The following is a 23,896-nucleotide window of genomic DNA, read 5'->3' on the forward strand; positions in this document are numbered from 1 at the left end:
ACCCAGGTCTGCCCCGAGCGAGGCGCCCCATGCGGTCCGGGCCTTGCTGCAGCCGAGCTGTGGCCGAGGCCCCGCCCCGGGGCTCCGAGCAGCCGCGGCCGCTGGCGGCGGGGCCTGCGCGTCTGTTACCGGCGGAGCCCTTGCACTCGTGGGAGGAGGAAAAAAGCCTACCCAACCAAAACCTGTCAGCTTGCTGCACGCCAGCCTTTTTTCCCCCCCTACCAGATGTAGGTCTACCACAAAGGAGCTGAAGTTCAAATAAGGCTGCTTTAGCCTTACAAGAAATGATGGACTCACAATTTTAAAACCAGAATGCTGAGTTCTCTCTCACCAAGACAAAGTCAGACCGTACCTCAACGGTAACACCGTACAGATGCATGGCTTAGACTGAACAGCCAAGCTGTGAAAAATCTTTAAAAAATAGAGAAAAAGAAAGGAAATAATTTTGTAGATCACCCAGACATTTGCTTTTCTAACTTCAGTATAGCGCACAAAGCTATTCAGCTGTAGACTCCAGGCTACATTCACTGAAGAGTTGTGCTTACGATAAGCAAACTGCTAAGTGAGATGCCACAACTCGTGCGGACAAGTTGTTCTGATAACCTTTGATGAAGGCACGCTAAGGACAGAAGAAAGAAGACGAAGGAGACAGGGTAAGAATGCACAGTACAAATGGGTTAAATTTAAAATATGCGTATGTTTTTGTATGTTGACGGTCCAAAGACTGATTGGTTTGCATATGAGTGAGTGTAAGCTTTTCAAAGACATTACTGCTCCCTAATACAAACAGCAAACCTTTACACAAATTTAAAACAAATTTAGGTGTGAAAATAGTTGAGATATTGTATGATGCCAGGCACTGAAGAGCCTTCTTGCCATTATTTTCTCGAATATGAAATTTATTTTATCTTACTTAATTCTGCATGTAACTTTGGGCTTCACGTTTCCTCAAACCGGCTGCAAATGCATATGAATACTGCGTGCCTTTCAACAAACTTTCTAGAACATACTAATTTCTAGTGATAACTTTTCTAAAGGACTACCTGTAGTAAAAATGATGAAATCTCTATTCTTTCTTACGCTCATGTCTGATCAAAGAGACACAATAGTTCCTGGAACTTTATAACAATTTACAAAATAAATTTCACTGAAGAACAGAACATAGCATGTATGAGTATCTTTGTGTAAACATTAAATATTTACTTTACGATCCAACTACTATTCTTCATGAGCAAAATGAGTCACATTTATTAAAATGTGAATGTGTTTAAGGGCTATTACGTACTAAGTGCATGTACACGTGTACACACACAGCATAAACATTTTTTTTGGTAGTGACTGGATTAAGTGAAAAATAAAGTGAAGCCACTGTTAAGGGAAATAATAACAATAACAGTGCTCCCTCAATAATTACGTTCCATGTCTAGGACGGAAACTTAGTAAAGCAGAAAGAACAACCCACAAACAATATTACTAAAATTCTTGGTAATCGAGAATGAAAATCTGTACTTCTTGTAACTAAAAAGGCTGTATACTTTTGCCAAAAACTTCAAAATATTACATGGCAGCAAAGGATACATAATCCTTTGAAGTTTCCTGAAGCATTCGGTACTATTTCAAAACAAAAGTTCTCCAGGAACTAAGATATCCTCATTCTGAAGTGTTTCATTAGTCATCCATTCCCCAGAGTGAAGAAAAAATAAATAAAATAAAATCTTTCCCTTTAAGAAGCACGAGATAGTTTTTGGATCAAGATTTTACCACAAATTTAAATGGACAAAGAAGCTAAGTATAGAATGCACTATAATAAAAGCTTCTGAAGCAATTAAATAGTTTCTGTCAAAAGTGTGGCATGGCTCACAATGGCACCAAGAACTAGTGACAAAAAAAAAATATAACTCCACCCAATAAACTCGGAATTAAACTTCCTTTTACATCACCTTTTCAAAATTGAAACTGCATGCTACTTACTATGTGTCAACCTTTTCCTATCCACTATTATACTTCAAGCAAAACTTTAAAACTTTTCCTAATAAACGTGGCATTCACACTACTGTGCAGTACTTTCACTGTGAATTTCCTTTTACCAAACTGAAAAATTTTAATATTCAGCTTTTTCACAGCAATAATTTTGACCTAAAATCAAGCTACAGGAGTTAATTCTAAAAGAAAATCTGTACCAATGGAAGTCCCTTCCCCTTCAAATTGAGCAAAAATAAATAAATTAAATTAAACACAAAGGCTACATGAAAAATCGATAGATTAATATAATTCTATTCAAAAGAATATTGGGGAGAGAGAATATGAACAGTGCATGGGTGCGTGCTTTTAAAAAAGTGGCAGGGAATAAGAAAGAAAGTAGCTTCAGAAAAGTCATGCTTATGTATCTTTTTACAATAATGTCGTGAAATCCAGATAATAGTACTGGCTTGGTGCCTGGAACATGCTAGCTAACTGTACATCCACAAACACTGACTATGAAAGGACTCTGCAGAAGCAAACACTAATGTTTGGGGGGGGGGGGAAGCATCACAACAAAACAACAACAAAAAAACCACCTCTGATCTTTGTATAGTAGGAATTTACATTTTTTGACAACCTTGCTCCATTTGCTTTTACAATTCCATTAAAATGTACAACTGCACTGCCTACTCTAAAAATCCTTTTAATATCATAGACAGTATTATTAAAGAAACAGTGAAGATTTGTTGTTAGCTTTTCATGTTTCTTGTTTAGAATGAACAAGTATAAAACTACACTTGAGTACACAATCAAACAAAATAGTTGATCTTTTCAAGCGAAAATGTTATACGATCTAACACTATGCCTTTTGTGAATATGCTTTTATTTATGTATCTAAATACTTGAGTAAGCTGCACACATGGTACCACAGCATGCAGGGTTATGTAGGAAAAGCCAGACCATCAAATGACTGCTAGCCTCATTATATTAAGTATGACCAACATACACACAAAAAATATACTGATTAACCCACAGAAATGAATTTTGTTAGAGTGGTTTAATGTAGCAATACAAACTCATTTGTAGGTAGGGTAACACAGCTGCTTTTTTCTTCTAAGTCGAAGCAACCATACAGGGAAATGTCAGAAAATACTAGTGTTGTCCAAAAAGTATCTTGTATGTTTCACATATGTATGTTTTTCCATCTATCTGGGTATTTCTAAAGAGCCATGAAGTATCAGTTTAAATATGTGCATTCAACTTGGGCATACACTTAACAATTCAGTCTAGACTATAAGCGCTTTCAGTCAGAACAGGATGAACAACATACAATGACGCAAACAAATTGAGTGTTAGACCCTGTCTATTCACTCTTTAATGAGATGAAAGTCACTTAATATGCCCCCTGCCCTCCCCTTCAAAAGAAAGAAAACATGACGTAAAAAAACGTAGACACAAAATAGAGTGAAATAATAAAACTCCAAACTGAAATTATTTTTCTAAGTATGTAATACTCTGGGTGCCTTTTAAAGGGAACTGAATGACAATGACTGAAAATCATTTTTGCTTTAACAATAGTTACTATCCCAAAAGATACCATAAGTTAAAAAAGGAATCCTATTTTACTTTGACAGTTGATGGAGCACTCCTGCTTAAGTGTAAAAAGTCAGGTACGAACATCCTCCTTCACCTTCTTTATGACTAGCATAACTGAAACCTGATGGACTGAAAATGCCTACTTGGCTCCTGAGCTGCAACATTAAAAAAAAACAAAACAGTTTTTTCATGGTTTGTAAGTGAGAATTGCTATCTTCATCATATAGGATCTTAATTATTTGCTCCTCAAACCACAATGGTACAGTGTTTCTTCTTAATTAGATTATCTTTGCAGTAAAGTTAACTATACTACACAGTAGTGAATAACTTTATTCAAATGGTTTCTGAAGTCCCTAGAATTCCCCTCATGTAACATCTTGGTTTTAGTACAGAAAAATGTCTTCCCTGTAACGCAGTCTCCAACCGTGGATACAGTGTCACATATCATTTATACAAAAGCTGCATTTATATACCTCAGTACGTGACATTTGCATACCTTCAGTCCTCTGGATTAGTAACAGCTTACTATAGAAAAACAAGAGGAGCAGCAAGAAGCAGTTACAGAGCTTTTACCTACTGGGCTGTTTCATGAATCTTATCTGTAGAAAAAACCCATAACAATAACATTTATATTTTGGTACAGAATCTAGACAATTCTCTTCCACGTTTATCTTAGTTAAGGTCTTTCACACAAGATTTACAGAGCTCATTATTTTACTTTTGTATTTTTCCAAAATGCTATATTATAGGTGATGTCTTCATTAAATGTCAAGACATTCTCTCCTTGAACTGACTTGTAATCCAAAATAAAAAATAATTAAGTTCAGTGCTTAGCTACCTTCCAGTGGTTTTCCTATGGTCTCAGCTCTTCTTTGCAGAACACTGAAAGTGTAGGTGTAAAAAACACAGTACAGACACTCAGAGATAAGAGATCAGTCTCTCAATGGTTGAAAGACTCAACATTGCAAACCACTTGAGTTCCACATGCAAAAGTGTTGATAACAGTACTGAGGCTTTTATAAAAAACTTTATTTCCAGAGTAATACTATTAGACATACTAAATAATACTAATACTAAATAGACAAACGTCTATTTTATTTAAAAAAATTAATCCAACAAAAAACAGCCATAGCATTGAAAGGTTACTGTTTTGCATTTTCAAAGAAACTCAATACTTAATTACATTATTGCAAGTCATAATTTCATCTGATGGGGATATGCCTCATTCTCATTTGCACACAGAAGTTCCAAGGATAGGTAAAGTATTTCATAAAACCTTAAAGAAATTGTTAAATACAAATACATGCATGTCTGTTTCGTAAAAATGAGGTCCTGTGAAGGATGGTACCAGAACAAACAAGTAATGGAAAAAAGTACACATGCTGGAACATTCACAATTAAATGTGCATTTTGTATACAAGTAGTGTAAAAAAAGACCAAAAAACATACTGCTAGCATTGCCACCTTCCATGCCTTCTCTTAAGGTCAGCTGATTAAAAGAACACAACTCTGAACATCTGTCAAACAGTAATACTTTGCATGTAGAAATATTTTTAAATTCACTATTTCAGGATCATGGCAGTAATAAATTACAGACTGTGAAACAGCTGTATAATTTCAGATGGTAAAATACTCAACTCCTGTTGAAATATCACCTGTAAGTTTCAAGATATTCATAACAATCCAAAGGTAATATATTTTGACTAACCAAAAATCCTATATAAATATGATAGAGTACAAAACAGAAATATTTCCAAGGAAAATTAAAGAAAGATTTTATTTGCTTTTTCCGTTTAAATGACAGGAAAAAGCAATCAAAAGCTGAAACATACAATATCCCTTTCAGAAAATTTATTACCTCTTTTTTCACCAGATCACGGGAACATCCTCAGTTGAGAAAACAATGAATGAGCAAACAAACCAAATTGTTATTACCTACTTTCAGCTATATACATAAATAGGCCAATGTTTGATCTACAACCTGATTTATTTTTTACCAAAGCACTTACTCTAGCTAGGAGGATGAAAAATGATACTGTTATAACAACAATGCTGCCAACAGTTTTCATACAGATGCAGTTGTATTGGCAAAAAAAAAAAAAATTGAATAGAATAATATATGCTACCAAGTAGGGTAAGCATACACAAATTTGATTTTAGCTGGGTCTGTACTAGGATGAGTTTGGCAATATAACTGTACCAACTTCCATGTAAAATGCTTATAGGAGTACACAAGTATTGAACAGCCAGAATCTTAAAAATGAAATTACTTCAAACTCCCATGCTTTTCCTAATTAGAAGTTATATTTCATTTGTAATTAAAATGACATATCTTCTTCCTAAGCGTGATTCTTTCACTTCTGCTTTTGTTTGTATGCTTGTTTGTTGGAGAAATTTTATTTGTGCGTATGAGGATAAGAGAAAGACATGGTGTATTTCCAGCAAATAAAATCTACACCAAACCTACAAACATGTCTTTATACAATGCTGCTCCATGCAACAGCAAGGTTGAAAAGTCTACAGATACTTAAGTGGAATTTTGCACTGGTGACAAACATGGCCTCAGCAATACAGCTCCCTCCCAGTCCAATGCAGAAGAGTTAGGGAGGGGGAAAAGAGGAAGAGGGAGACTGAGCCAGAGAAACAGGAAGAAACGTCATCAGCAAGAAGCAGCACTAATTAAGGACAAAGAGTACAAGCAATTACTCAGCATAAGTACAACAGAAGAAAACAGAAAGCTAGTGTGCTATACATCTAATAAGTACAATCTTCCTCTCTCATGGGAAGGAATCCTGATGTCCTAAAAATTTTATGTTCTCCTAATCAAAAATGATGAGGAAGCAAATCAGAAGTATTAAAGCCTTCCTTAAAACTGCTTCTCTGGCTTCTTGCCCCACTTCTAGCATGCTTTTTTTTCTCCGTGAAGGAATCATCATTCAGAGTTGTGCAAACAAGCATGTTGGTTATGAAGCTCACTTGAATCCAGCTACAGAAAAAATGCAATGTATTTGATGTAGCCAATCACAATATGCAACAAATACTCTTCATTCTGAACTTTCTTCCTTTTTAAAAAAGAACAAGTACAGACAATAAAACTAAGAGATTGTTTCACAAACAGACTGCAGGAAGGAAGACATCTGAAGACAATACACTTCTTGCTTCAATTTGTAAAGGTGCATTTTTTTACCAAGATACTTTTATTTCCTATGTTTTTTCTTATAGGAAGAACACCTTAGAAAAGGTGACATGCAGACAAGTTTATAAGAGAAGCATTTCAGCACGGTCTAATCATGCTGATGTCATTCACTGACGGCTTACCTTCTGAATTTTGAAATAATGTTTGAACAGATATGTTAAGATGAGGTTGATGAACTCTGTTCCATGTTTTCTTATACAATTCTTAAAAAAAAAAAAAGAAAAGGAGAAAAAACAAACTGTTATAAGTTCTTCTGTATTTCTTCAGCCTGGAAAAGAATGTGCACCCCAAATCCTATGCTTGAATAAGGACATGAGATGCTGTAAACAGACAAAAGTGAACTCAGAGAAAAAAATTAGTTTCCTTTCAGTGGGTCAAAATACTTACATTTTTTGAGAGGAAGAAAGGCATTTCAATTCAAACTCTGAAATGAAACCCATTTTACACCTACTATGTTAGAGACATTTGCAAGAACAGTCCATCTATACTGTAATACAAGGCCTGGAAACTCCCATGATTTCTAAATGTGACTTGCTATGCAAATGTTGATTATGCAGGTTACTGCTGTCTGGGGTGAATTATGTTCCCCATTTTCCAGGGTTCCAAATAACATTCCTTTACTCAGAGAAACCATATAAAATTCCAAACATTTATCTGTCGAGTTTTCAAAATTCTCGACAAGTTCTGTAAAGTACAATGCCCTTCTGTTTGCAAAATGAAAAAGCTTATTCCAAACTGCATGAGAAACTGAGGCAAAAATACATTTCCAAAAACTTTGAGAATGATCAGTCCTGCTTACATTTGTTTAAATCATTTACAGAAGCATTTACAGAAATTTATTTGGTTTATTTCAAAACAGAAAAATGTGAATGACTAATAACCATATCTCTTCTCAGTATGAATAATTAAAGCCTGCATATTCATCATTATATTGGAACTAAGAAAAATTACTTTAAAGTCAGCAGCTGCCTAGAACCATAAAAAAAATCACACTGGATGGGACCTCACCGTCTTCTCACAAAGGAAAACTAACTTCAACATTAGATCACGTCACTCAGCACCTTGCCTAAATCAAGAGCTTTTATATTTCCAGGAATGGAAATTCCACCATCTCTTTGTGTGACTGCTTGTGGTTTAGCTCAGCACCACACAGCTGTTCATTTACTCATCCTGCTCCCCACAGCAGGATGGGGGAAAGAATGGGAAAAAGGGGGGGGGGGGTAAAAAAAAAAAAAAAAAGGAAAAAAAAAAAACTCGTGCGTTGAGACAATGACAGTTTAATAGGACAGAAAAGGAAGAGAAAAAAAATGATGACAAAAGAATATACATAACAAGTGGTGCCCAATACAATTGCTCACCACTCGACAGCCAATGCCCCTGAGCAGTGGCCTCCCCCCCACCTAACTCCCCCTAAGTTTTATCGTTCTGCATGACACCACAGGGTACATGGGACAGCCCTTTGGCCAGTTTGGATGAGCTGTCCTGGCCATGTTCCCTCCCAGCTCCTTGTGCACCCCTGGCCTCCTTGCTGGCAGGGCAGTATGAGAAGCTGAAAAGTCCTTTCTGCTCTGTGTAAGCGCTGCTCTGTAACAGCTAAAACACTGGTGTGCTACCAGCATTATTCTCATCCTAAACCCAAAATACAGCACCGTACCAGCTACTAGGAAGAAAACTATCTCTGCTGAAACCAGGACACTGCTTCAGTCCTTGGCTGCCATCATTGTGAAACTCTTTTCTGAAATCCAAAATAAATTTTTCCTGAAGCAATTTGGATCCATTGACCCCTGTCCTTTCACCGTGCCCTTCTGAAAAGAATCCATCTTCTCTACTAACACCCATTAAGCAGCTTAAAACAGCAGGAATATGTCTCTTACCTCCTCTCCTAGGCTAAACAAACCTAGCTTGCTCTGATGCTCCTCATACATCATCTCTGCTAGCCCCTGTCTATCCATGTTGGTGGTGCTCAGCTGGACTCATTTGAGTTTCTCATAGCTGTTAGTATCACAGGTCATGTCATTTATAAAATTACATTGTACTAAAGATGACCAAACAGTAAGGTGACAGTTGACACTGAATGGTTATTCCATGTGAAATGTTTTATAAGCAAAGAAAAAATATGTTGATAACACCACCTTGGTTTTAAGAAGTATCAAGCAGGCTTTATACACTGAAGAAGCTCTTTATTGGATTTTAATTATGAAAACTAGGATAGATGTACACATGCATGTTAAAATTAACCAACAAATCTATTAGAAATACGTGACATCAAGGTTGTATTTATGCAGCTCATAAAAGAATGCTCCCTGACAAGGGCATTCATGGAAGTATTGCCAATGCTAAGTTCATGTTTCCTAGAAAACTGTTGCCTATAAGCTTGTTGTATTATTTTGTTTGTATTTAAAGAGATTAATTTTTAAGGATTATATTTGTAGCTATACAAAATGAAAATATATGTTTAAATGAAAACATCGATTTTGGAAACTTGTGGTACTTGCCTGGTAGAAAGGGCTCTTCAAATACTGGTGTTTATTACATGGTTTCTTGGGGTTCTTGACAGGCTTTAGATAATCTGGCAACTACTAACTACAGTTCTGACCACAGTGTGGCACAGTTATTCCAGATGATGCCCCCTTTAGCTGACATGAGCTCTGTCCTGGTTTCAGTTAGGACAGAGTTAATTTTCCTCCTAGTAGCTGGCAGGGTGCTATGTTTTGGATTAGGATGAGAAGAGCGCTGATAACATGCTGATGTTTTAATTGTTGTAGAGCAGTGCTTACACCAAGCCAAGGACTTTTCAGCTTCTCGCTCTGTCCTGCTAGCGAGCAGGCTAGGGATGCAGCAGGAGCTGGGAGGGGACAGACCCAGGACAGCTGACCCAAACTGGCCAAAGGGGTATTCCATACCATCTAACGTCATGCTGAACAATATACAGGGGTGGCTAGCCGGGGTGGGGGGGGGCCGGCTGCTCGGGGATAGGCTGGGCATCGGTCAACGGGTGGTGAGCAATTGCATTGTGCATCACTTGTTTTGTACACATTATTATTATTATTATTGTTATTATTATTTTCCTGTCTTCATAAACTGTCTTTATCTCAACTCACAGGCTTCACTTCCCCATTTCTCTCCCCCATCCCAGAGAGGGAGGGGGGAGGGTGAGCGAACGGCTGTGTGGTGTTTGGCTGCCAGCCGGGCTAAACCACAACAAGCTCATATGGGACAAGAAAATTATCTCTTTTGTTCACAGACAAGCTAATTTAAATGGCCACAGGTTGCGCCTAGGGAAATTTAGATTAGGCATCAGGAAAAACTCTCTCTCAAAGAGTGGTCAGGCACTGGAACAGCCTGCCCAGGGAGGTGGTGGAATCACTGTCCCTTGCGGTGTTCAGGAAGTGCCTGGACAAGGTGCTACGAGATATGATTTAGTAGCTTAGTGGGTAGTATTGGTGATAGGATGACGGTTGGACTAGATGATCTTGTAAGTCCTTTCCAACCTTGTGTTTCTATGATTCTACGATTCTAAATACTATGTAATATTCTATTGTCAGTTTTAGAACAGATTATCATTTTTTATTGTTGTTTTTTTTTAAAGCTTGCACAGATTTCCAATATGTTACTTACTGTTAAATTTATTTTAAAACAGATTTTACGAAGTTCTTTGCAGAAGAATATTTAACCAGAAATAGAGGATCATGATGACAAGAAGATTCATCTGTTTAATGCTTATAGTTGTTGTGGGAACTGCTGCAAGCAAAACACAGGGATTTGAAGGCAATGATGAAGAAAAAGAACAAGAATTCATTTATATGAACAGATATAAACGTTCCAGTGACACACAGGACAAATGCACTTACACCTTTATTGTACCTCAGCAGAGAGTGACAGGTGCCATTTGTGTTAATTCTAAAGAACCTGAGGTTCTACTTGAAAACCGGGTAAATAAACAGGAATTACAGTTACTTAACAATGAACTTCTTAAACAAAAGAGACAAATAGAAACTCTCCAGCAATTGGTAGAGGTAGATGGTGGGATTGTTAATGAGGTCAAGCTCTTAAGAAAAGAGAGCAGAAATATGAACTCTCGTGTCACACAACTCTATATGCAGTTACTACATGAAATTATCCGGAAACGGGACAATGCCTTAGAACTTTCCCAACTTGAGAATAAGATTTTGAACCAAACTGCAGACATGCTGCAGCTTGCAAACAAATACAAAGACTTAGAGTACAAGTACCAACATTTGATGTCAATTGCAAATAATCAGTCAATAATAATTGCCCAGCTAGAAGAACACTGTCAGAGAATGCCATCCATAAAGCCTCTTCCACAAACTCCACAGCCACCAAACAAAGCGTACCACCCTCCTACTTACAATCGCCTGATTAACCAGATATCTACTAATGAGATTCAGAGTGATCAGAATCTGAAGGTTCTGCCACCTACCTTACCAACCATGCCCGCAGTAACTAGTATTCCAACTTCAACTGATAAACCATCTGGTAAGTAATATTATTGATATGTCTACACTAATAATAAGTAGTAGGAAACATCGTAATATAAGAAAATGCAAATAATTTATCTAGCAAAATAAATGATTTTGAACTGATTGAGATTCTTAGATCTGACACAGTCTGCGTATATTGAGCTGACTGAACCAACTGTACAAATGGCAAAAGCCCTTTGGGAGATCATAAAGCCAAAACGTAGTAGCATGACTGAACTTCACTTCAGTGGAGCACTGGACTTGTGGCTACTAGTAGATACAAAAGTACTTTAACGCTGTTTGCCACAAAGTCCTACTCCTCTTCCTTAAAATATAAAAAAGTTCACTACAATCATTCGGAACTTCTTCAGTCATTGTTTTACTACTGTATTATCAATTAAGGTTATAGAAAGGTTATACTACAGTAGTCGATCTTAAGCCCATCTCTGAAAAACAGTTATACTGCTTCCACATTTGTTATTGGTAGAAATTATTAAACATGATCTAAAAATACGTGTTAATGTATGACAGGATACCTCAAAAACTGACATTGTATGAAAAGGTAAATGTAACTGCTGACTATCTAGAATATTTAAACTACTGTTTCTTTTAGCACCAGATTTTTTGGACAGAGTTCTATCTACATGATAGATTAGGCTTCAAATTTCAGCTTGTTAAAGCCTGACTTTCCTGACCTTATGGGAATATTATTAGTTTGATTCATTTCCAAGGCTTTTATTAGGAGATAGAAGACGGAAAATACGAGTAGCTGGGTGGGATGTTGTAATAGTTTGAGAGATTGCACTGAATTTGGAGCATTAAACATTAATTTTAGACTTTTGTCCAAATTCAAGTCACATTTGGTATTCGGATTCTTGTGAATAGTTGCCATTAGATCTATATATGGTGTTCCACTGGAGTTAATAATTTAATCAAAATCAATGGAGACACTCCCAGTGAAGCAAATGGGACTTTTGGATGAGCCACTCATGAAATGAGTTTATATTCTAACACAATCTTCACCTTTATACCTTACTGTGCCTTCTCCTCAAGAAAAGGAAATGGTAATAGGTAACTTTGTATCAAACACTGATTTTATGGTTGTTTCAGTTCTTGTTATTGAGTCTTTGTTTGCAGAGTTTAGAACTATCTCAAACTTTATCTCCAGCTAAAACACCTGCTTAGCCCAGGAATGAATAAAACTGACAACAGCAGAATTTAAAAACGGTATTTTACCTGTTCTTAATGCAGATAGCCTCACAGTCCCTGAACCTTTGGCTCTTAATTCTTTCTTAAAATAGGAAGTGGTTATGTACACTCTTGCTCTCAAGGTTTTAGGTCCTTAACTTTTAGTCGCAGCTATTTTGATATTCTGTGATTTTACAGACATATTTTTATCATGTTGGTTATGGAGTCAGTTTGCTTTAAATGAATAGCAAGTAAGAAGGAAAATAGTTCAAGTCCTAGGTATTATATTTTTATTATTGTTTTTAATATAAAGAAATTTCAGTAGCCTTGTCAAGGCCAGGGAACAAAGGTAATCAGGCTAAGATTAATTAGTTAAAGAATGCTACAGTAATCCCCAACAGCCTTCCATACAAGACTCCCCACATCAACAATCTGAATCAAGAGTCTCATAGCATGTTCAGAGAAGGAGGTCAGCGTAATTTTAATATACCTGTTGTAGAACAAACAAAAAAAAGCAAAAAAAAAAAATGCATTCTGAATACCTAACAGATTTAAGCACATTAGCCCCACAGATTTTTCCTGTGTTACTTCACCAAGACAAATCAGTTTATACCAAATGTTTGAGACGAAGGAGCTGCAGAAAATTCTTAGTAATTGAGAGTCAATGATTTAAATATTACTTACTTGTGCCCAAGATTGAACTGCTATAATTCACGACATCTGAAGGGGTTTGACACTTCGTGTAAACATTTATGAGGTTATTGTAAGTTTTTAAATCTAGCAGGTGATAATTTTTGTGCTTGTATAAATCCAGAAGGGAATATATCTGTGTTGTACTTGCATATGGCACTTGCACTCTAAGACAGGAGGAAAGGGAAGCAAGTGGTACAATAATACGGGATATTATATAACTGTTAATACTCTCTTAAGAGAGTTCTGCCATAAGCCAGAATGCAAGCATTGGAAATCAGAGCTCAATTAATCTAGGTGATTGGTAAATCACAGGTAAAGAATCCACTTGCACCTATGGTTCCACATAGTTCATGTTTTATGTATCCTGAATTGGGAATACAAGAGAAATCTTTTTTTTTTTTTAGCATGGGAGCAACATGCACTTGCTTCAGAAAAAAAGGCATACCACTGACTAAGGCATGAAGTAAGGCATGTGAGATACACATAGCATATACTTCAAGGCTATTTGCAACTTACTTCAAATGACCTGTCAAACTCTTTAGATTTATCAAATATAGTAATTGCCATTAAATAAATAAAATAATAATAATAAAAAACACAAACACACAACTTACTTCTCCATGGAAATATTCCCAATGAAATTAACTTGAGCAGGTGTTTCAATCTACAGAAAATCTCTACCACACTTTGCTACAAAGTAGTCATTTTATAACACTGCCAAAGATGAACTGGCCATAGCTTGCACTGTGCCATGCAAAACCTATTGTTGTTTAACTCTGATATGCAGCTAATTATCACTCAACTGCTCTCACTCCCCCTCTTCAGCAGGGCTAGGTGAAGAAAATGAGATGGAGGAAAGAAATGTTTGGATTTGATATAGGTGCTGTTTAATGAAACAAAAGCAAAGGCCACACAGAACCAAAAGGAGAAACAATTATTCTCTTCTTCCCATCAGCAAAGGATGTTCAGCCACATCCTGGGAAGCAGGGCCTCAATACACATAGCAGTTGTTTGGGACGACAGACATTTCCATAACAAGAGCCTCCCTTTCTCCTTCCGCTTCCCCAGCATTTACTGCTGAGTGTGACATCATATAGCATTGAATATCCCTTTGGTCAGTTTAGGTCAGTTGCCCTGGCGATGTCCCCTCCCCACCTCTTGCCCACCCTCAGCCTACTGGATTTTGGAGGGTGTGTGTGGTGTGATACCAAGTCAGTGCCAGCAACACGTGCAGAGCACAGCACTGTGTGGGAAGTTAAATTGATCGCAGCCAGACCCAGTACAGAACCACAGAACTTCAGAATCATGGTATTTTTCACTATGTAAAAAAAAAAAAATAAATAATAATAACAGGAGAAAAACACACCTATTATAATTTCTTTGAATTGATACAGTAGAGGATGTATCAGTAGAGCACTACTCTTGGACTGGTACTTTTTAATATCTTTATCAATGACATAGACAACTGGATCAATTGCACCCTCAGCAAGTTTGCAGATGACACTAAGCTGAGTGGTGCAGTCGATATAACAGAAGGAAGGGATGCCATTCAAAGGGACCTGGACAAGCTAGAAAAGTGGGTTCACATGAACCTAATGAAGTTCAACAAGTCTAAGGGCAAGGTGCTGCACCTGAGTGGGGCCAATCCCCGACATGAGGACAGACTGGAAGAAGAACTCATTGAGAGCAGCCCTGCAGAGAAGGGCTTGGGGGTTCTGGTGGATGAAAAGCTTGACATGAGCCAGCAGTGCGCTTGCAGGCCAGAAGGCCAACTGCATCCTGGGCTGCATCAAGAGCGGAGTGGCCAGCCGGTTAAGGGAGGGGATTGTCCCCCTCTACTCTGCCCTTGTGAGGCCCCCCTTGGAGTACCGCGTCCATGTCTGGAGCCCCCAGCACAAGAAGGACATGGAGCTGTTAGAGCGGGTCCAGAGGAGGGCGACAAAGCTGATCAGAGGACTGGAGCACCTCTCCTATGAAGAGAGGCTGAGAGAGCTGGGGCTGTTCAGCCTAAAGAAGAGAAGGCTGTAGGGTGACCTTACTGCAGCTTTCCAGTTCTTTAAGGGGGCTTATAAAAAAGATGGAGAGCAACTTTTTGCTCTGGCAGACAATGACAGGACAAGGGGGAACACTTTTAAACTGAAAGAGGGGAGATTTACATTAGAGGTTAGGAGGAAATTCTTCACTTGGGAGGCTGGTGAGGTACTGGAACAGGTTGCCCAGAGAATCTGCGGACACCCCACCCCGGAGGTTTTCAAGAGCGGGTTGGACGAGGCCCTAGGCAACCTGATCTAGTGGGTGGCATTCCTGACTATGGTGGGGGGTTGGAACTAGATGATCTTAAAGGTTCCTTCCAACCCACGCCATTCTATGATTCTACGATAGGATAGTCACTTTAATGATTAGGAAAAGAGGCAATGACCTCAAGTTGCACCAGGGGAGGTTTAGGTTGGAAATTAGAACATGTTTCTTTTCAGAAAGAGTAGTCAGACATTGGAATGGGCTGCCCAGGGAGGTGTCACTGCCCCTGGGGGTATTTAAGGAAAGGTTGGACGTGGTGTTTAGGGACGTGGTCTAGTGGGTGATAGTGGTGATAGGGGTATGGTTGGATCAGATGATCTCAAAGGTCTCTTCCAACCTTAATGATTCTATGATTCTATTATATGTTGACTTAGACGTGAGTCAGGGCTGATAGTCCAGTATTTTCTGGTAAGGTGTTCTGTGGCTGGTGAGAGTTGCTATATAATTCTCTTTCCTGTAACATTCTCATTGATCTCCTCATTATTTTCCAAAATTTTATTAATTGCTTTTCTAGATCTATTATCCACAAATTTAACAGAAGTCCATCTTTTGAGTCAGTGACAGAAATATGAAGGGAGAAGTACAGAAGACTATTAAAATAAAATCTGGCTGAAAGGAATCTGAGGATGATATTTGGCTCTTCCCACAAAGCAGAAAGTCTTCATTTCTGACGGATGCATCTCCAGTCCATTCTTGTATAACGTTAATGATGGAGATTTACAACCTCGCTAGGTAGTATACTTCCAATCCCAGCTGAGTTTACTGCCAGATTAGACAATTCATCAGGGAAAAACAAATTCCCTTGCTGTAACCTAAGTCTACTATTATTCATCCTATGGACAGCAGATGTAGAAAAGCATCTATTTCTTTTTAATATATGGAAGAACAGTATTATAATTCTTCTAACTTTCTGTAAGTGAAGTATCTATCCTTCAAACATTCTTTTCAGACTTTACCTGACCTGTTAAAATTTGTTGAAAACTCATTCACTGGCCCACGTTCTGCTTGTGCTTTTAAGTACCTAAACTGGCTTTACTATCACATAGAAGAATAGAAGAGTTACTTCATATGCATAGTACCTTTGTTGTTCTATCTTCATATAGCATTTTCCTTTTTTGCAAAGTGAAGTGTTACTGACTCATGATCAACTTGCAGTACTATAGAACCTCATGATCCTCGCCTGAGGAAGTACTGCTTTTCTAGCTGTCTTTCATTTTGGTCTCCAGAGGTCCCTTCCTAATTTGATTTGACATATGCTATTCTTCCCTTATCTATGTAACTTATCAGAAAAAAGTTTCATGTTTGTTCTGTACAATATCCACACAAATATTTCTCTCATTTTTTAGTTTACAACAGTTTGATTTGTTCAAGTAAATGCCCAACTACTGAAGTTAAGCTATTTATAGTCTTTCATTTCCAGGATATCTTTCTCTACTCCCTTCCTCCCTCACCTTTTCAGTACGCAAGGAACATAAAATACCTTCTCATCATCCAGGATGTTCTCTGTTCTCAAAAGCCCCTCCCCACAATTAGAATCATAGAATATCCCTATCTGGAAGGGACCCATAAGGACCCATAAGGATCATCGAGTCCAACTCCTGCCCTGGTAGCCTCGCCACCCTCCCTCACGCCCTAGGGGCTCTACAAATGTCTAGAATGAATTAGGAAAAAAAAAAAAGAGGAAAAGAAGTACCATGAACAATGACCCACAAAACAAACAACCTGCCTACCACCACAACTGAAAGAACCACCCAGCCACTGAAAGAAAATCCACGTACATTTTATCCAATCGTTTCTATACCGTGTCTAAAGTTCTTAAATTTGCCAAAGCTCCTGATTGTACTAACCGTCTAACCACAGCTGACCTGTTCAAAAAAAAAAATTGAAGCAAAATAGAAGAATGGTATTAAATGGCATCTTATTTTAATCTGTTGACAGATAGTCTTCATCACAAAGTAGTAGGTCAATGTTTTCTGTTATCTTGGCCTTAATACTGTTGTAGTCTTTATTTATTTAAGAACAAAAGCAACAAACGGTCATGCCTAGTACTTTGACCCAGCAACTACTTTGTCTGAGCTTTCTTCAGATTTTCAAAGCTACTGGAAAGTTCATGATCTAGCCAGGTCAATTTCTTACTATTTTTCCTAGCCTTCTACAATAGCAAAATCCACTGTAGTGTTCTCAACAGATACTCTTTAATGAGCTTCTAAACTCTTTTGTTGGACTAATTTTTCTAAAGGATTTTCTCGCTCTCTGAATTTGCTTAAGTCTGTTATATTTGAGCTCATTTTCTTTGTTTTGCTTTCTTTTCTTTCTTAAGAATTGCAGATTCCATTATTTCACACTCAAAAGATTGCCCACAGTGCTTTCTATTTCAGATTTTCTGTCAGTTCATCCCTACTTGCTGGGTTCAAATTTAATATGGATTGCTCTCTATTTTGTCTGTTTCTCCATTTTATGCATTTATCAAAAGGCTGTTACCAACAAATTCCAAAACCTTGTTATATCATCTGATGCATTCTACTCCCAACAGATAGAGAGATAGTTAGAAGTAGGTAATTCAAAATAGTTAGCAAGAAGCTTACGTTACCATAAAATAAAAATCTACAGACAACATGGCATTTATTTTCCAGGCTAGAACTGACTGTCAAGTGGAACATAAGAGCTGAGAATTCCTATAGACAGCTATGCACTGTAATGTTTTTGTTAATCATTCTCATAATAAATCCACTAATATTCATTATTTTGGTTTAACTGAATTGCTTTCATTACTACGATTACATAAAAAAATAAGGTAGAAAGGTTAATTAGCAGGAAAAGCAAGTGCAAGTATTTGGTGAAAACACATAGAATATGCAGAAAATACTTATAAAATAACAAATGCAATAAAGTTAGAGGACATAAGTGTAATTTTGCACGTGGAATGTCCGTATGCATAGATGCAAACTATACAGTACAGATAGAAGAACGAAGAGATGGATGGTTGGATAGTGGCATATACTACATTTTTTCTCATTTTAGTTGTGATTGTATCACAACTTGGAAAAAAGAAAAGCATGCTGAAGATGTTCTTCCATCAAGACACATGAAATGACGGTCAAAATACTGTAGATATCAATTAAAACTATTTATCAAAGTATTGTGATTTCCAGTTGTGGAGTATTTTAAGTATTCCAGTCTCTTTTAGATAACAAGCATTTGAACACACATCCATGTCACATGTTCTTAAAAATATAGTGAAAAAAATTTAAGATCCTGTAAAAGAAGCCACTGGAAGAGATCGGCCACAAGAATTTCTCCCCCCACCCACCCCCGAAAAAAAATGTAAATAATTATACAGCTCCAGAATTCAAAATACAACTACAGTTGCTCTTTTTAATATGTGCCACTACATACACATTATGATAAAATAAACAAGAGCAATTTAAATTACCATCATTCACTACCTCTATCTCCTTCCACCACTCACAATAAAACGATGCAACTGTGTCACAGAATACTCTACCTACACCTGCACTTCCAGAAATCTGAACAGTTAAGCACAACAGAATTAGAAAATGGGCTTAGCAGCAGCACCCTAATTGCATTTTGTGAATATGACTGAGGAAACAAGAACACAGGAATACCACACACCAAAAAATTGGATTGCCTCCTGGTGCACTGATGTTTTATTAGCTAGTTAAAAAGACAAACAAACAAACAAACTCCCCAAAACACCAAAATTCTTCCTATGAAACATTTATTACTACTTCATTTACTAAGTATAAGGATAGCTCTACTACTTCCATTGTTGGACACTGAATTATGAAAAAGGGTAAAGGAACTGAATTAATTTAAAAGAGGTTACTCTTAATAGCAATACATGCTTCGGTATGACTGTTGACAGAAGATCTGACAAGCCTTCATCCTTCAGCATGGAAAAAAAAAACACGGGTCTCTAACCCTGAGGATTCTTTGTTGACTTCTTGTTGACTGCTTGTCAGATATAAGCATAGTAGCAAAACATCTAGAGGATTCTAAATGCAGTTATCAGCATAGACTGACAAATTATTCATATCTAAATTTCTCAGACTTGTTAACATGGAATCTATCTATCTTCCCACAGGAATAAAATAATGAACGAAAAACAAAAAATCCATTCTCCTGAAAATGGGAAAGAGCACTAGCTTTGACTTCCATGAACGCAAAGTATTTTAAAGTATTTTAAATCACCTCATTTATCTAAAAATCTCTCACTGTATAAGTGCACATTCCATGTTATGAATCTGATTTTTTTATTTTGTTTAGCTTATTATCATTTATTAGAGTGACAGCAGTAACCTACATTCATGTTTTATGTTGCTGATTCCACTGTTTATTTTCATTACATTTTTGGAGATCTAAAAAGCTCAGGATCTCCAAGACAGAAATAAAGTCAAACTTATTCTGTTTTCTAAAGGAAAATATTAATATATATCTACAGAGTAATTCCTATTTAGTTTCTTTGAAAATATGACCAATGTTATTAGACTTCAGTTGCCTTACATAAAAATCTACCCATATCATTATTTCATTGTGAAGTGTTCCAGAAAAAAAAAGTTACAGTGAAGTAATCTGTTTGAAAACACTGAGTGGTCACTAAAGCTTCAATAAGAGAAAAAAGAAATGCACTATTCAGCTGAAGCAAATATACTGTGAGAAGTGTAGAAACATGCTACCAATTCAAACACTGCTCTGCATTAAAGTTATACTGAGTTGCATTTTGACTGCAGAGTCCTTCTGTTTTGACACAGGGCCCTGGAGAGATTGCCTACAAGCATTAGAAGATGGCCATGATACAAGCTCTATCTATCTTGTAAAACCAGAAAACACAAACCGACTTATGCAGGTCTGGTGCGATCAACGGCATGACCCTGGTGGCTGGACAGTCATTCAGAGACGACTGGATGGGTCTGTCAACTTTTTCAGGAACTGGGAGACGTACAAGGTTAGGACAAGTGAGCAGTTTAATGTCTTCTACCCTCTAAAAATTATTGGTAAAGTTAATTTAAAAGGTGATTTTAGAGTCTTGACAATAGACTTCTTAAAAACGAACTTGTTTTCTACTTAAGAATACACTCAGATTTACCATTAAAACATATGCACAGTATTAACGCCCTTCTCTTGCTTCCTTTACAGCAAGGATTTGGTAATATAGATGGAGAATACTGGCTTGGTTTAGAAAATATTTATTGGCTAACAAATCAAGGCAACTACAAACTGCTCATAACAATGGAAGACTGGTCAGGTCGGAAAGTATTTGCTGAGTATGCTAGCTTCAGACTAGAGCCAGAAAGTGAGTATTACAAGTTGAGATTGGGACGCTATAACGGAAACGCAGGAGATTCTTTCACTTGGCACAATGGTAAACAGTTCACCACGCTGGACCGGGACCACGATGTATACACAGGTACAAGGCCCCCTTTTGGTTTCCTTGACTTTTTTTTTTTTTTAAACGGAAAAAAAAATACAGCTGTAGACAAAAAAATAAAAATGAAATTGTATTTTAGAGAGCTGTCAATTAGTAACTTATGAAATACAAACTGATGTGTCAACCCTTATATGTACTAACTGAATTAAAAATTCTCACTCTCACTGAAATATTTATTAATTACATTAAACACAGGTCTGTAAAATATATTATTAAGGTTATTTGAGACAATAATGCAACCAGATTTTCCAGCAAAGCACAGTAGCATTAATGAGTCCATTTGTAGAACTTAAAATATAGACTTGGTTCTTGAAGAAGCAGCACCTTGCACTGCACAGTACCTACATGTTAAATACACAGTTAAAAGTATATTTTGTGCTAGGCTTGTTTGCTTGCTGTAAGATTTTTCATTTTTTTCCTGAGACTGAATCGTAGCTTTCTTTTACAGGTAATTGTGCTCATTACCAAAAGGGAGGATGGTGGTACAATGCATGTGCTCATTCAAATCTCAATGGAGTTTGGTATCGTGGAGGACATTACCGCAGTCGGTATCAGGATGGTGTTTACTGGGCTGAATTCCGGGGGGGATCATATTCACTAAAGAAAGTTGTTATGATGATAAGACCTAACCCTAACACATTCCACTGAGATAATTTTTCTCTTTTTTTTTTTTTTCTTCCTTTCTTGATCTAAAAAAGATGTATAACTATACTGTTAGCACCTGGAATTATTTCAGAAATGAGGAATGTAAGATACTGTAAATTTATTGCTAAGATGTGAGGGCTTGTATATTTTATTTTCAAGAATCATTCCAGGGAAAGAAAAGCTGAAGTAAAAAAAAACAAACTGAAACAACATAATATTCAGAACACCTCTCTGTACTAGTAGTTATATTAAGCCTTTTAGAACTGACAATTGAGATGGATTGTAGATACATTTTCTGTTTTTTATTCCCTGTAAATTAAGTTTGGATGGTAAAAATACTGCCACAACATTTAAATATTTTTGGATGTTATATTAAATATTCTCAAATACAGGAAATATTACAAACTGTACAGCAAGAGTTTTATTATTATTATAAGCAATCACTAGACACAGGAAATCATATCCTTTGAACTAGGTAGCTGGTATATTAGTATGATTATTTTAATTTAATCTTGTTAACTGATATGAATAAAATTAATACTATATAACTTGAGTTTGTGAACAGATACTCAAACCATTACTGTCATATTAAATCCAGTCTTTCCTATTTACTTTGAGCATTTTAATAATCTGTTCCTACAAATTAGAATTGGCATTTGATTAAAACATTTTAGATGGAAAACTTTAACCATTTTTCTAATCAGAACGAACTAGCTACCTGCACAGGGAAATAAACCCAGATTCACTATAGATATAACGTACTGTATAGCCAACGTGTCATACTATACTATATTTTGTACCTGACTTCAGTCATTACCTGCTGTGTAGGCTCTCTAGTCAGAAATGGCTGGATATAAATTAAAGGGATTATCCAACTTTGCAGGCAAATGATGGATACCACTATATAAGCTATTTAATATTCGTAGCCAATAGGTGAAAATTATATAAAGAAGCTACTTATAGCCAAGAACAGTTATATTTGCCATATTTCACAATTATATTATTGTCAAATTATTATACCGTTTTACTCATCTATAATTAGAGTTTAGTCACAACTATGACATACTGACTGGCATAATTCTAATATTCTTCTATGGTAGGTTTCTAGAACAGACCTTTCAAAATGGAAACTACCATGAAAAATGTAAGTTAAAGAATGCATGTAAGAGGGAGGAAAAGCAAAAACCCCTGGAATTTCAATATATTTCTCAGTAAGCCTGCAAGACACTTAATGTGTTTGTGCATCTGTTTGCACACTTCTTCCCTTATTACCTCAAATTCTTTACAAAGGTATGATGTGCATTAAACTGGCGTGTGAAGCAGCATGTGTTGTATATAACAAAGTAGGGTTTTTAATATATTAGATCATCCCTGTAATATTGTAATCTTTTAATAAAGCAACAAATGTTATTTTGAAATGTTCAGATTTCATCCTGTTTTAGTTGAGGTTATTCATGGAAAAGCATAATTAATTTCACAGAGTATAACTGACACATTCAAACCAACTGGGGTGGGAGGAGGAGGTAGAGGAAAGGAGCAGAATAATGAATGAAAAAGAGTATGTCTGGTTGTACCTAATAATTTAGTTCCTGTCATGTATTAAAAAAGCATATTCGCATCATAATGAAATACTTTCCACAAATGTTGTAGGGCAATCTTTTAAAGACACAGGTTTACAGAAACTAAAGACATTGGAAAAAGTTGTGTACGTCACTATATAGACACTATTCATGAAATTCAAGCTTTGCTTGGCTTAGTGTGGACCGTCACAGTAAGACAACAATAAGGATCATATCATTATTTCATAATTTAGTTAAGACTTGATCAGATAAGCCACCAGTAGAAAAAAACACAACATTTAACATGGTATTTGTTTTTAAGATAGAGGCTGGCACATCAAAAATAATTATACATAAGGAATTGAGAAATTATATAGTGAAACAAGTTATTTGCAAGTATACTGTCTGAATCACAGATTTGCAAAATTTCACAATGCACTTTTTTTTTTTTCAAATTCACATAGTAGAAATTGCTTTGCACTAGGATCTACCATCTCACCACCATGAAAGGTCGTTTTTCCTCATATTTCTCTAATTACTTCTAACTCTTTCAATAGCATTCTTGTTTCATCGCTCCCCAAAGTACATCTCTGATTACACTACATTTTCTAAAAATCACAAACAAAACATTTTCCTGTCATTAGCAAAAGCACAACAGTTGACTTGAGACAGAAAGACAGAACTGCAGAAAAACAGAGAAGAGTTTTGACTACTTCAATTCTTTTCTATTCCTCACTCATTTCAAAAAGTACTGTAGAAATATTCGTGCAACTACAAACCTCCTAAAAATGTTGCTCTTCAAACTTTTTGAAATATCTTTACCTTTTTC

At 36.5% G+C, this 23,896-nt stretch overlaps 2 protein-coding genes across 14 annotated transcripts in view; one reads left to right on the top strand and one right to left on the bottom strand.

Annotated features, from left to right (window-relative positions):
• On the top strand, positions 1–22,926 carry ANGPTL2 (angiopoietin like 2). The gene is made up of 5 exons (XM_035555136.2): positions 1–653; positions 10,395–11,251; positions 20,187–20,380; positions 20,572–20,842; positions 21,312–22,926. Exons 2-5 carry the CDS (start codon positions 10,444–10,446, stop codon positions 21,509–21,511), a joined length of 1,473 nt encoding a protein of 490 aa, XP_035411029.1. The 5' UTR covers positions 1–653; positions 10,395–10,443; the 3' UTR covers positions 21,512–22,926.
• RALGPS1 (Ral GEF with PH domain and SH3 binding motif 1) overlaps positions 1–23,896 on the bottom strand; it is a 161,168-nt gene that overhangs the window by 85,579 nt on the left and 51,693 nt on the right. The window lies entirely within an intron of this gene.

Source organism: Cygnus atratus, chromosome 19 (assembly GCF_013377495.2).
Source record: "Cygnus atratus isolate AKBS03 ecotype Queensland, Australia chromosome 19, CAtr_DNAZoo_HiC_assembly, whole genome shotgun sequence".
Classification (NCBI taxonomy): Eukaryota; Metazoa; Chordata; class Aves; order Anseriformes; family Anatidae; genus Cygnus; species Cygnus atratus.